The sequence below is a fragment of the Corvus brachyrhynchos genome, unplaced genomic scaffold (genome assembly GCF_000691975.1).
Source record: "Corvus brachyrhynchos isolate BGI_N302 unplaced genomic scaffold, ASM69197v1 scaffold22, whole genome shotgun sequence".
Lineage (NCBI taxonomy): Eukaryota > Metazoa > Chordata > Aves > Passeriformes > Corvidae > Corvus > Corvus brachyrhynchos.
In genome coordinates this window covers 6864856-6878078 of record NW_008238355.1, presented here as the reverse complement: position 1 = coordinate 6878078, position 13223 = coordinate 6864856, and the positions used below count along the sequence as shown (strand labels likewise).

Here is a 13223-nt window from a genome sequence, read left to right as displayed (position 1 = left end):
TTCAGTGGGAGACAAATGAGCCCTAAGTTTGCTTCTCCTACCCCCTTTGTATTTAGCTTCTCCTCCACAGCCTGCCTGTACTGAATGTTTGTTAGAACTGACCTTGGTATGTCTCAAAAAACACTCAGAAACCCATGCTGCCAAATCCACTGGCCAATTGTTTTTGAAAAGGGGATACTGTTCCCCTTTGGACTTAAATCTAGCCTCATCCTCACACCAGCCAATACTCTCCCAGCCTGTATTTTCCTCTGCTGCAGCACATCCAATGTAATCATGTTTAGTACTTTCCAAACAACAAAGCAGATGTTCCCTGTAATGCAGATTTTGAAGAATGCACGTAAGGCTTAAACCAGTGACAGTGTAATCCACCAAATGCCTGCAATGGAATCCACATTGACTCTGACTAACAAGTTTTCTTACTGAAGTCATTTTAGGGGATGCCAACATTAAGGATAAAATATGCAGAAAAAAGGCCAAATATTGCCTTGAGGGACCTACTTGTCAATGCACCAGAAATTATGCACAATGACTTTTCTTCCAGAATCAGTGGAGAATTACATGTAAAATATACCTTTTGCACTTAAAAACATTTTACCAGCAAACTGTTTCAAATTAAACCCAGATGAGTAAATGTAAAGCAATGAGGTTTTCCCTGGGTTCAGTAAAAACAGCTGGTACTGCTGCTATTAATCCTGTACATGTGCGTTAAAAAGTCTTGTATGTCTGAGAAAAACAGTCAGTAGCAATGTACAACAGCCTCTGGGGCCTTTGCCTATAGCATAAAAACCAGACTATTTGCTGCCAATGTGTGTATGCATGTATGCCAAATGCACGCATGCTTACAGCTGAATGCATTTATTCACTGATATTCAGTATTATTGATACTTTAAAAATCAAAAGCCTCATAACTAGTATTTCATACTAGTGAATAACAGCAATCCTACTTCAAGTTTTGTTTTACAACATGATGCTAAAACATATACATCAACAACACACAGCATACTACTAATTTCAAGAAATTACTACCTGTAAGCTGTATAACTCTTACAGCAAGGACAAATAAAATAAGCCTTGAAACACCATTTTGGAAAGTATTGTGTTCATATCCATCACTTTACCCAAAGAAAGGGCTCGTGAAGGTTCTAGGTAATTCAGACCTAGAATTTGCAATATACATTTATCCCTAACATTAGTAGCCCAGAGCTGTTTGTTTCAGTCCAGTGTGATGGCAAGTCAGTATATCTCTGAAGTTTGCATGGGAAGGGAATTTCTGGTGAGACTCTATGAGCTCTGTCATGAATAATTTGTTTTCTGGAAGTGCTAAAACCTGAAAAGGCCTTTCAGGTTTCTTTGTTTTCTGTTCAGTCTTCTGATACTACCAGGTAAGAAAGAGCTGAACATCCCCTTATTTTAATATGTATATTTACACTCCCTTTCTCTACTGCAAGTAGAGAAAGTAATTACTTTGTAAGGTGCAAGGGTTACAGAGAGACTGATTGAATTGAATTTTGTACCTATTCCACGCACCAATCATCGCCAGAGGTGAACTGCGAATATTGGAATGTATTTCTCACTTGCTGTGAGTCAGCTGCAACACATGAAAGCCTAGAGCCAAAAGTTAGCTGTGTGAAGACCACTGGGTTTACACAAGATTGTTTTGTTTGGATACCTAGTTGGATGACTTTCAGTTTTTTTTCATTTTGCACCGAGGAAAAACTACTGCATGAAAATGGAAGAGAAAACTAAAGAGGGATTTCTTCAAACAGAAAAACAAAAGCCTGTTTCATAACTAATAAGAGAAACCTGCCTCACACTGGTTAGCAGAGGACAAATTCTTTGTTCAGTGTAGTAGTGCAGTAGGGAGATACAGATGTGTGTGCCTATGTGCTTTATCAGCAACCTATGACAGCACTTGCAATGAAACACAGGAGGTATTCTAGAGGACCCCAAAATTCCAGGACAACTTTCTCTCCATTTGGTGAATTACTGTCTACAGCTTAAAGAGTATTTTCAGTTTACCTTTTCTTTTAAATTAACATAATCTCTAATGAAAATGTGTATTCACACTTCAATCGGAACCAAGCCCATTTGAGCTCCACCTGTCTCCAAAACAGGCTTTTTGTTTCCTTTTGGATGAGGAAGTATGGACAAAAAGCAGTTTGGAAAGCAGGCCACTCCCAATTCATTAAAAGCCCTGAGGAGCAGGACTAGGGATATTAACTTTTGTGAAGACTTGAATGGCAGAAGAGTTCTCACAATACAGGTTTGATACATGGCAGTTTTTGCAGTTTCTGATACATAACATCAGCTAACATCAACTTTTCTATGGGAGCCATGCTCTATGTCTAGCAGAATGGCAGTCATCTAAATCAAGTCACCAAGAAAAAAGAATTATCTATCATATTATGGTCCTATCAGGAAGATTTCTAGCCAGATGGAAAAGTATACAAGCATTTCTTATGGTAAATGTAACTTATTTTCACATTTGGAACTGGGGTAAAGTTTGGAAAGGTTTCTGATGTTTCTTAGGGCCATAACCATATCTGGTAGGTTGACAATGGATTTAGTGAGATTTACATGGGAAAGACTGCCAGTGTTTTCTTTGAAGAAAATTTCTGCTAGTAGACCAGGGAAATAGAAACATCACTGAGAAGTCTTTCAGTTTACTAATGATTCAGTCCACTTACCAGGGACATAGATTGCACTAATGTTGGAAATGACACACTGGACAAAGAGATACTTGTCTGAGTTCAGTCAGGAGAAAAAAACCACAATTTGATGCACAGTGACAGTTTCTCCAAAAACATAACATAGAGGTGACAGGATGAGGAAGAAGATTGATCTTTCTTAGCAGTTGTGGTTAAAATGGCTGGACATTTGAAAGCAAGTATCCATCACTGCACTGATGGCTAACTTTCAAAAATTTTTGAAGGTGATGGCTAACTTTTAAAAACTTTAATTTGCAATTTACAAGTGAAACCTTTCATTTCAAGCGCCAGTGCTACTTCTCAGTGTTCTCCCACTATGAGCCTTTCATGGATTGAGTATGTTTACTTTGAAAAAAAGGATTTGGAAAGAGGTAACATCAGGGGCCTAAAAAAAATAGTGGCAAAGATATCCTATTCTATCTGATTTTCACTGCTATCAAGAGAAAAAAAAGGATAAGAAAGGAGAAAAATAAAAAATAAGTGGCAATACCACGTAGAAACACTTCCATTCAGCTTCCTTATGAACACTGAGCCTGTTACTATTTTCTTCACGTTTTCCAGCCATCTAATAAATGGTGAGCCACACAAGAACCATTGAAATTGACTAATCTTTGTCTTGGAGTTCAACAGTTTTAACACTACTCTTCTACTGTCATATTTGAGTTAATTTGTACTTCGCTCTGCCCATCTCTCTAAGAAAAAATAATTAGCCTGTGTCTTCTAGCAACCCTGCTGTAATGACTTGACTGCTCTTTGCTGACACTGACATCTCAGTGCAGGCTCTGCATGCTGACTGTACTGTGAAATTGGGTTGTCATACTATACCTGTTGGCCAAGAGCTGTGACCTAGTTCCAGAAGGAGAGGTTAGGTAAATTGCCAAGTCTCCACGTCGAGGGTGAGTAATAGTGATACGCACAACAACATGCTCCAAGTAGATCACATGGTGGTTAGGATTATCTGAACAGCCAGTGGCTTTGTAAATTGAACGGACAACGCTGTCAGGTCGTATTGTTCTATAATAGAAGTGTAGTAAACAACATCAGCATTTCTTGCTTTTTGTGTAAAATACACAACCCCATCTTTTTTGCTAAGCAGAGAATGACAGTGTTGGACAACTGAGAAGTCAGTAGCCTATCATCACTAGTTTTAAAATGTGCTTCCTAGCTGAAAATACCACTACAGGGTAATTATTTTACTGCAGATAATGGCTAATGGCAACTGCCTGGGTTTCTGTTAAGCACATACACAAGGTAAAATAGGAATAAGCCTTTGGGACAGAGCATTATTGTGGATTAGTGGCCAGCTGAGAATTGCTGAGATTGTCATGGGATCACAGCTGGTTGCTAAACCCCAGGAAATGCCTGGCATAGCTGGTTCTTGCTTACGTAACAGCAAGTACTACATGTTAACTACCAAAAGGCCCCTGACTCAGTTGGTTTAAATTGGCATGACATCCTTGCAGACTATACCAGTTACAGATCAAGCCTGTCAAATATAATTATCAACAATAATCATAATGCTTTGGAAGTGTGCCTTATGATTGATGCTGTCTCTATATCCACAGAGTACACATAATAGAATTTTGCTTTTAAGCCTGGTTCTATAGAGACCCTTTCTTAGCAACTGAAAAGCAGTTTAGTCTTGGCCTCTGAACTAGAGACTCTCCTAAGACTATTTGAGAGACACAATATCATACAGTATTGAAAACATATTTGCTTGTTACTTCCTGGACTGGTAAGTCTGTAGTCTTCTTGCAAACTTAACAGAAATGCATTCAACCAAACATTCTTCTTCCTCGATGCATCTTCTATATAAAAATCCATCATTACCCAGCCTGGCCTGTTTTGTACCTTCACCTTCTGCAATGTTCTTTAAACTAGGGCTTTTTCTCATGCACTACTGGGACCAATGTTTACAGGCAAATGACCTGACATCTGCAAATGTCACAGAGATCCCTGGTATGGCTTAAAAAAGGATACATTATATACAATGCAAGGGAGGGGTAAATTATACCCAATTTCTTTCCATAAGTTTATGCCAGCAAGGGTTTTGGTAGCGGGTATTACTTGATTTGCCGATCTGTGTTCTCCACACACACATGCTGCGGAGGCACTGTTGTCCACTTTTCTGCTTCTGTCACCATTGCTTCAGCATCCATCAGTCCAAATCCATAAAGGTGGCTCACTGCAAGGTATAAACAGAATGGATACATAGCATAAACCCTTGGGTTTCATTACAGACTAATTCCAGAGTGTCACATCCTAACAGGAGTTACTTCTTTTCTCTTCTTCCTTACTTTCATTCAAAGCTCCAAAATCTCATTGCCAGGAACAATAATGATTATATCTAATTTGTTCAACAAATCTGTTCACTGCTTTATTACAGAAGTGGCATGAGGTGCTACCTACATTGCCCTACCATGAGAACTACAGAATGCCAGGGACTAAAATTGCCTCTGACTGCCCTTTGTCCATGTGCCTTAATTTAGCTCACCTCTCTTGTATGACCAGGGGCTGAGCATAATAAGTGAGAGGAAGGTTACTTCCATTACTCAAATACCAAACACATGCATAGCTATTCATGGAAGGTAACCGAGATAATAAATTTAAGAAGGAACAGAGCATTTTGTAACTGTTGTATTCTCTGAACTTCCCTGAGTGTACGCAGCATGTGGATGCTTTCCTGTTCCTGTACACAATATGCTTCCCATTGGCCAACCAACCAGATAGATCCACCATCTCCCTAAAGCTGTCTGTATGATGAGGGTGAAAAGCACTTACTGAATCAGCTGTGTGTTTTTGGTTTCTGTTCTAATCAAAACAGAGACTTGCAAAAAGGGTTTTGATGAACTGGAAGAGATGCTAGCCATGATATTCTGTTATGACAAATTGCTGCTCTTGATAAAGTTCTGACAGCAGAAGGTGAAAGAAAAAAGCTTCCAAAGGGAGGAGTTTAGATTGCAAATATTAGTAAATCAGTTTTTCTTGCTACCACAGACAATGCCACCAGGAAATCCACAGAAGTAAGTGCTATTTTAACCAGCGATGCAACAAAGCACGTGTAAGTCCTTCCAGCTCCACTTTGTAGATGGTTTGTGAAAGCAATCTCTATTCATTGCCAAACCAAAATTCAAAGGATTCTACCCGAAAAAACCCCAACCATCTCAAACAAATACAGTCCAATGCATAAAAACAATCAGCGCCTAAGGATCTCATCTTCCAAACATGGTGGTATATAATACTGTCTGAAACTGCCAGCTGAAAAGGATTCTTCAATGAAGAATACAGCAAGGTGTAGTGACTATGTAATGGACTGGTTTTCTTCCCATATCCTTCCCCTTGAGCCCCAAACCAAAGCGCACATAACACGGAAATATTCCTTTGGAGACAACTACATGTATCTCTTCTGCCAAATGGGCAAGCACTGTGTTCCAAAATGAAACTAAAATATATGAAAATAATTAAATTCAGCCCTCCTTCAGCCTTCTGAATTCTCTTTTATGTATTCGAAAAACAAATGGAAAGAGATGTCCTATTTCTATATGTGGGTGGAGCAGACAGAAGGAAGACAAGGAAAGCTTAGATGAAGAAACATTTTGCATTATGAAGAAGATTCCTGTGATGGAAATGTCCTTAGTGTTAGATGTCATCTTGCAAATACTGCATCTGATAATGAGTGCATATTTATCTGTGAAGACAGATGTGTGTTCTTACACTAAAATTTTAATTAATAATCCTTCTGTCTGCTCTGAAGGAGCAGGAGGAACAAGAGTCTTAACTCACATGGTCTGTAACTGCACATAGTTACTCTGTATAGTACATTCAAAGAGCGAGGGATTAAATTTTCATGAATGGAAATTTTTTGCAGCTAACCCATGGAAAATGCATGTTTAATTCCTGACAGTTAGCAACTTATGTTGAACGAGAGCTCAAGACATCCAGTTTTGAAACGCTGTGTGTTCAACCCACCTACTGAGCTCAAACAGCCAAATTTCTCCTCACCTCACCTTTTCTTAACCAGAAATAAGGGCAGAAAAGCACTTAACACTGCCACCACCAGCCAGTGACCTTCAGATGGAAACTCATGTGACTTTTCAGCTATTTGCCCCTAGAATTTTTTTCCCTAGTATGCACATTAAAAATGCAAATAAAATCTATAAAGTGAACTTTCTATCCTTTCTACCCTAACAATTACTTGGAAGACAGATTTTAGGAGAAATTTTATTCCAGGAGAAAAAATTACCACTGAAGGTTATGTGGCTGTTTTAATTGTTCATGATTCAATGTTTTAAATCTCTTGCATGAGAGCAGCAGTGTAGTGAGAAGTTCTGCACCTCATGGGGTTTTTTTCACAGTTGAAACAGAAATACTTTTTTTCCTTGAAAGGCCTTCCAATTGAAATAAAAACCTCCTGACAGACAGGGGTACTCTTAAATCCTGCCATGTGGACCGACATTTGGCTGTCCAAAACATTTCCAACTCAAAGCCCTTGATCCAGTGGGTTGGTTAGCAGCTGAAGGTACCAGTAGAGGCCCATAATTTTCAAAGACTAAATTACAGCAATTTAGGAAAGAATCACAGAGTTAAACAAAGTAGTTGTGTCTTAGAGAAGAAAACAGATTTTGCTGTCTACTACCTTCAAATTGTGCTCCTCCATCTGTGTACATCCTAGTACTCCTGTGAGCTATATGCAAAGGTGCCCATGCCAAAGGTTAAAAATTACCTGATGGTCTACATGGAACTATAAATGTCTTCTGGGAAACACCTGGAACTGCCACTGATTTGTATGCAGAAGATACTGAGTTGACTTTGCTAACCCAGATTAATCAAAAGCACTATCTGAACAGTAATGATGACTGCAGAGTGAGATAAGCGGACTGCAAGTGCAAATGCCTCCAGACCTCGCACCTGCCCACTTATACGCTCTACATTCTCACTGCTGTGAATTGCTACTGGGCTCAGTTGTTGCTAGAAATCATTAAGCATGTCAGAGCCGTTTCGTAAAAACGTATTTGTCTTTCACAAACAAAATAGGAATATGAGGTTGGTACAATGTAGCTGGTGGCTGAGGAGTAGACTGTTGCTGTTATTCAGCTGAAGATTTGGAAAATGGGATCTCCTTATGTGACTAAGGTGTCCATTGATAGAGCTGTCTTGAATTCTCTCTCCACTCAGGCAGCAATGCTAACTGATCATTTATGTATCTGCAAAATCACAGGCATACACAGAGGCTTACAGATGCAGGGCATGTTTCAGAGAAAAACGTGCCTCCAACAACATGAATCTTTTTACCAATAAAGAAAACAACATTTCTCAGTGCTAAAGTTCATTTATTTACCCCTGGTGCAATTCCTTCATTAGTGCACCATGAAAATAAGGCCTTCTGAGCTGCTGGAGAGACTTCCCCAGCTTTTTCATAATCTCCTTGTTTTTGTCTGAAATTGCTATTGAAAATCCAGTAACTTTCTCATTTACATATAGAGAGTATGCAAAGCTACCTTCAAATCTAAAGTTAAAATGTATAGGCCATTTGACTTGACTATGAGAAATATGAATGGCTGGTGTTGATAAATCATAACAGAGAAAAATGCAGACTTCAGAAAAATTGGGCCCAGACACTGAAAACACATTTCCAGTGTAGAGAAACTTGATTTGTTAGGCTGCAGTTTCATTGCCTATCATCAAGATGTCTCATCAGTAACTTACATGCTAAGCCTTTCCTTGCTATTTCACTCCTCTGACAAAAGCCATGCATAACATTTTCTCCTGACTGTATTTTTGGCCTTTTAGATATCGTATTCTGTGTACTGTCAAAGCAGCATTTGAAATACAAATATTTTGTATACACATATCAAATGCTAAATCAGGAGAGAAATGGTAATAATTTCAGTGACAAATGAGGAACATGCAGCTTCCTCAACTAGATTAATCTGTTTGATATGTGAACTATTATGTTCTGTCCATTTATGCTACTACAGGATCTTGATCCAAAATGAGATTGACAGAATAGGAGTCTAAAATGTCCATTAATACTATGGTTTTCTTAAATGTTGCTTAGCAGGTCTAGAATACATGAGCCTCTTGAGTTACTCTCATCCCACAAATACTTTCAACCGACCAACACCAATCTTTTACATTTGACATTTTAATTGCAAATAGAATGAACTAATTCTATAATGCTTTAACAATTCCATATTGTTTTTCTGTCATTTGCTTAGTATATTGAAATGTTTCAACAAGGAAAACAATTGTCTAACAAGAATTAAATGGACAAAAAGGGGAGAAATGTTATAATGGCATGGTTTAAACCATTTTGTTTTGTCATGTCCTATCTAAGAGAACACTGATCTTGAATAATAATTCATCGTTTCAGCCATATTCCTATTTCATGTCAATTTATGACCAGTAATCTGTGATAACTGAGTGTGATTTCTGCAACACATTACTGCTTTACAAGCCAATAACACAAACATGCAAGAATGTGCTTTTTCCTTCTTGCTTTTAAAACCAATTCCCTTATGGTTTTCAAATTAAGTGCATTATTTGTGTTTCTGTATTTTACACAGAACAATCCCTCAATTTTTGTACTTAAAACCAAATGAAACAGCAAACTAAGTCTTTCCTCCCCAAAGAATTCCCTGAAATCCAGGAATTTTTAAAGACTCAGTATGGATGCAGGAAGACTGAGTTCTTACACTTGTCACCACACTAGAGAAGGTTGTGAAAAACAGAAAGTTGCTCAACAGATTTGTCTTAAAAGTGGCAGCTACAAAGATATAAAATGAAAATCTGAAGGGCCTTTATATCATAGAATCGGAGAAGCACAGAATGATTTGGGTTGGAAGGGACCTTTAAAGCTCATCTAGTCTGACCTTCCTGCTATGAGCAGGGACACCTTCCACTACAGCAGGCTGCTGAAAGCCCTGTCCAACCTGGCCTTGAGGCACTTCCAGGATAAGGCATCCACTGCTTCTCTGGGCAACCTGTTCCAGTGCCTCACCATCCAAATCATATAATCACAGAACCAGAAAATGTTAAGGGGCTGGAAAGAACCTTAAAGAGCAACTAGTTCCAACGCCCCCTGCTGTGGGCAGGGACATCTCCCACTCAGGTTGCTCAAAGCCTTATCCAACCTGGTTTTGAACATTTATGGGGTTGAGGATCCACAACCTCCCTGGGCAACCTGTTCCAGCATCTCACCACCCTCACAGTAAAGAATCTTTTCTAAATATCTAATCTAAATTTCCCCTCTTTCAATTTGCTCCCATTATGCCTTGTCCTATCACTACAGATACTGATGAAGAGTGACTCTATGGCTTTCCTGTAGGTCCCCTACAGATAGTGCAAGATTGCTATGAGGTTTCCACATAACCTTCTCTTCTCCAGGCTGAACAGCCACAATTTCTCAGACTGTCTTCGCTGGGAAGATGCTCCAGTCCTCTTACCAATTTATCAGCCCTCCTCCGGACTTGCTCCAACAGCTCCATGTCCTTCTTATGTCGGGGATTGTATGTAGCACTCCAGGTAGGATCTCACCACAGCAGAGCAGAGGGGCAAAATCATGTCCTTCAACCTGCTGGCCCCCCTCCTTTAGATGCAGTCAAGGATTGGGTGGGCTTGCTGGGCTGCAAGTGCACACTGCTGGCCCATGTTGAGTTTTTCATCAACCATCACCCCCAAATCCTTCTCCACGGGGTTGCTCTCAACCACTTCTCGGCCCAACCTGTGGGTGTATCTCAGATTGCCACAATTTGCTTTGTTGAACTCCAAGAGGTTCACACAAACCCCTCTCTCAAACCCGTCAAGGTCCCTCTGGATAGCATCCCTTCCCTCCAGTGTGTTGACTGCACCACACTGCTTGGTGTTGCCAGCAAATTTGATGAGGGTGCACTCGATGGCACTGTCCATGTCACCAACAAAGATGCTGAACAGTACCTGTCACAATACTGACAGATGAGGGACACCACTCATCACTGGTTTCCATGTGGACAATGCACCACTGACCATAAGTCGTGTGTGGCCGTTTAGCTAGTTTTTCACCCACCAAGTAGTTCAACCATCAAATACATGTCTCTTCAATTTGAAGACCAGGATGTTGAAAGGTACAATGTCAAACACTTTGCACAAGTCCAGGTAGACGATGTCAGTTGCTCTGCCCCTACCCATCAATCCTGTAGGCCCATCATAGAAGGTCACCAAATTTGTCAGGCATGATTTCCCCCTTGTAAAGCCATGTTGGCTGTTACCAAGTACCCTGTATAAAAATGTCCTTCATTATGTCCAGTCTAAATCTATCCTCATTCAATTTAAAACTATTGCCCCATGTCTTGTCGCTACAGACCTTCATAAAAAGTTTCTTTCTGTCTTTCTTCTAAGCCCCTTTAATATATTGAAAGGCTGCAATAACTTCTCACTGGAGCCTTCTCTTCTTCAGGCTGAACAACCCTACCTCTCCCTGCCTTTATTCATAGAAGAGGTGCTCCAGGCCTTTCAACATTTTCATAGCCAGAAAGGTGCTAACACAGTACTTAAAAAATTGCTTTTACTGAGCTTCCAGTTATGCCTATGTCTATTTCTGATTTTTGCATTAGTACCAATAATTTCTTCAGTAATATACTAACCATGGCTTTACCTGATAATAGATTTGACAAAAAAAGACGAGGCTTCTGGATTTTACATTTTTTTCTTTCTGCCAAAAAGCTCTTATTAGTGGATAAAAAAAAACACAGACTGTCCAGAAACACTAGCAGGATAGCTAGTAGAAACTAAACCTCCAGCAGCCAGTATACCTTTGTGAGTAGCTTGTATGCAACTCTTACAATGCTATGAGGCTTTGCAGTCATTTAAAAAATAGCCTTAGAACACACCATCTTAAAACATTGAGAAATTAAATCCAAGATTCCATTTGCCTTCACATCCTGGCAGTTTTTATCTGTTTCAGGAATTTAAAACTCATAAATACAAGTGGTTATTAAATAGACATTGGTTGACAAAAGGCGCTAAAAGCCAAGTACACTTTTGGGCTATCAGTCAGGCTCTAGCAACAGCATGTAGCACCCAAATAGCTCCTGCCTCTCATGAGCGTCAGCAGCTTCCAGGCAGAGGTCCTTAGTCTTGGGATTCAGCTGGTCCACAGTCAGCAGCGAGCATCCATGGTACCAAGTACAGCCATAACAAGTTCTCCCATGGCCACAGTTCCTGATTTACTTCTCAGAGCTTGTTTAGGAATGAGTTAAGCAGGTTAATGAAGTCCTCAGAACACAGGGTGCTCCCACATAGACTGTGCCCTGCATATGGGGGTATCTTACCCAGAGTCAGATAAAACATCAGTGAGCTTTGCTGAAAACCTCAGCAGAGTGACCAGGAAGACTGGCTTGCTTCTCCTCTGCCTCTGAAGCAGCAGAGTTGTGATAGAAACAGAAAACTAACTACTGCTGACTGGTGATTGCTATAAAAATTCTGCAGCAGGATTCTAAGACTTCTCTGCAGCAGCATTTGGCTGTAAATCATAAAGCCATAAAGACATTAATCTATATCACTTGAAGTAAGATGGCTTGTGTGAATGGAATAAATCTGAGGATTATATGCATTTAGAAGGGAGAAAAAAATGTTTGCTGAAATGAAGTTGGCTAAGGAGCATCTACAGTAATAGAAGCTATAATTTTTAAACTAGTGGTAGTCTTTATAAATTTTTTTTTCCAGAAAAAGCACAAAGATCCACTGGAAAACATGGTGGTTTGCAACTTTTCTTTAAAGAAAAAAAGGTATTTTGTGACTGCACTGTGCATCCCCTTGTAAAAAAATGTACCCACCTCCTCTATTTGGAGCAAATGTACCTAGGAGGTACATTTAGGATTCCTTGATAGCTCAAAAGCAGACAAATATAATGTCATTCTATCAAACAATAAAAACACCTTTTGGTGAGAGTGTGCTAGGCTTCATCCCAGAACAGATGATGACAGGTGAGTCAAAGGCACTGTAACTGGAAATCCTGACAGATTGTTAGCAGAAGACACAAAGATAGCACCTCTGTGCTGTCAGATGTATCAGACCCATGGCACCCTTCTTGTTCTGTCTCGCACAGAGGCACTGTATGTCCTGAAGTGTTGGAGCTCCAGCAAGATATTTACACTCAAATTAATTCCTGACTGAACATGCCGCTGCAGCAGATTTCAGCAGAAAAAGGGTATATGAGCATGCAGTAAATCACAAAAAAGCGTTTTGCAAATTGTTTAATAATAATGATGCTGAATAGAATACCTAGAGAAATTATTAATTAACTAAGCCAATTTCACAGTACCCCTGTGGAGCTATGTAATAGATGCTGACGAGTAACCTGAAGCAAAAGAAAGTTAAACAGTAAGCCAAGTCTATAGAGATAGCTGGCCAGTAATGTCAGTAACAGACCTTGTGGATGAGGTTCTGCATCCCCTGACTTAAAAGCAAATCCTCGAAAGCTGATTTTTCTGGAGAGGAAAAAAGGATACTGTAATAAAGGACTTCAGGCACCTAACT

At 39.6% G+C, this 13223-nt stretch overlaps 1 protein-coding gene across 1 annotated transcript in view; it reads right to left on the bottom strand.

Moving 5' to 3' along the window:
* Positions 1–13223, bottom strand: part of PCSK5 (proprotein convertase subtilisin/kexin type 5) — a 209562-nt gene that overhangs the window by 75137 nt on the left and 121202 nt on the right. The window contains 2 exon segments of the mRNA XM_017735342.1: positions 3534–3722; positions 4776–4893. Coding sequence (XP_017590831.1) covers positions 3534–3722; positions 4776–4893 — 307 coding nt within the window.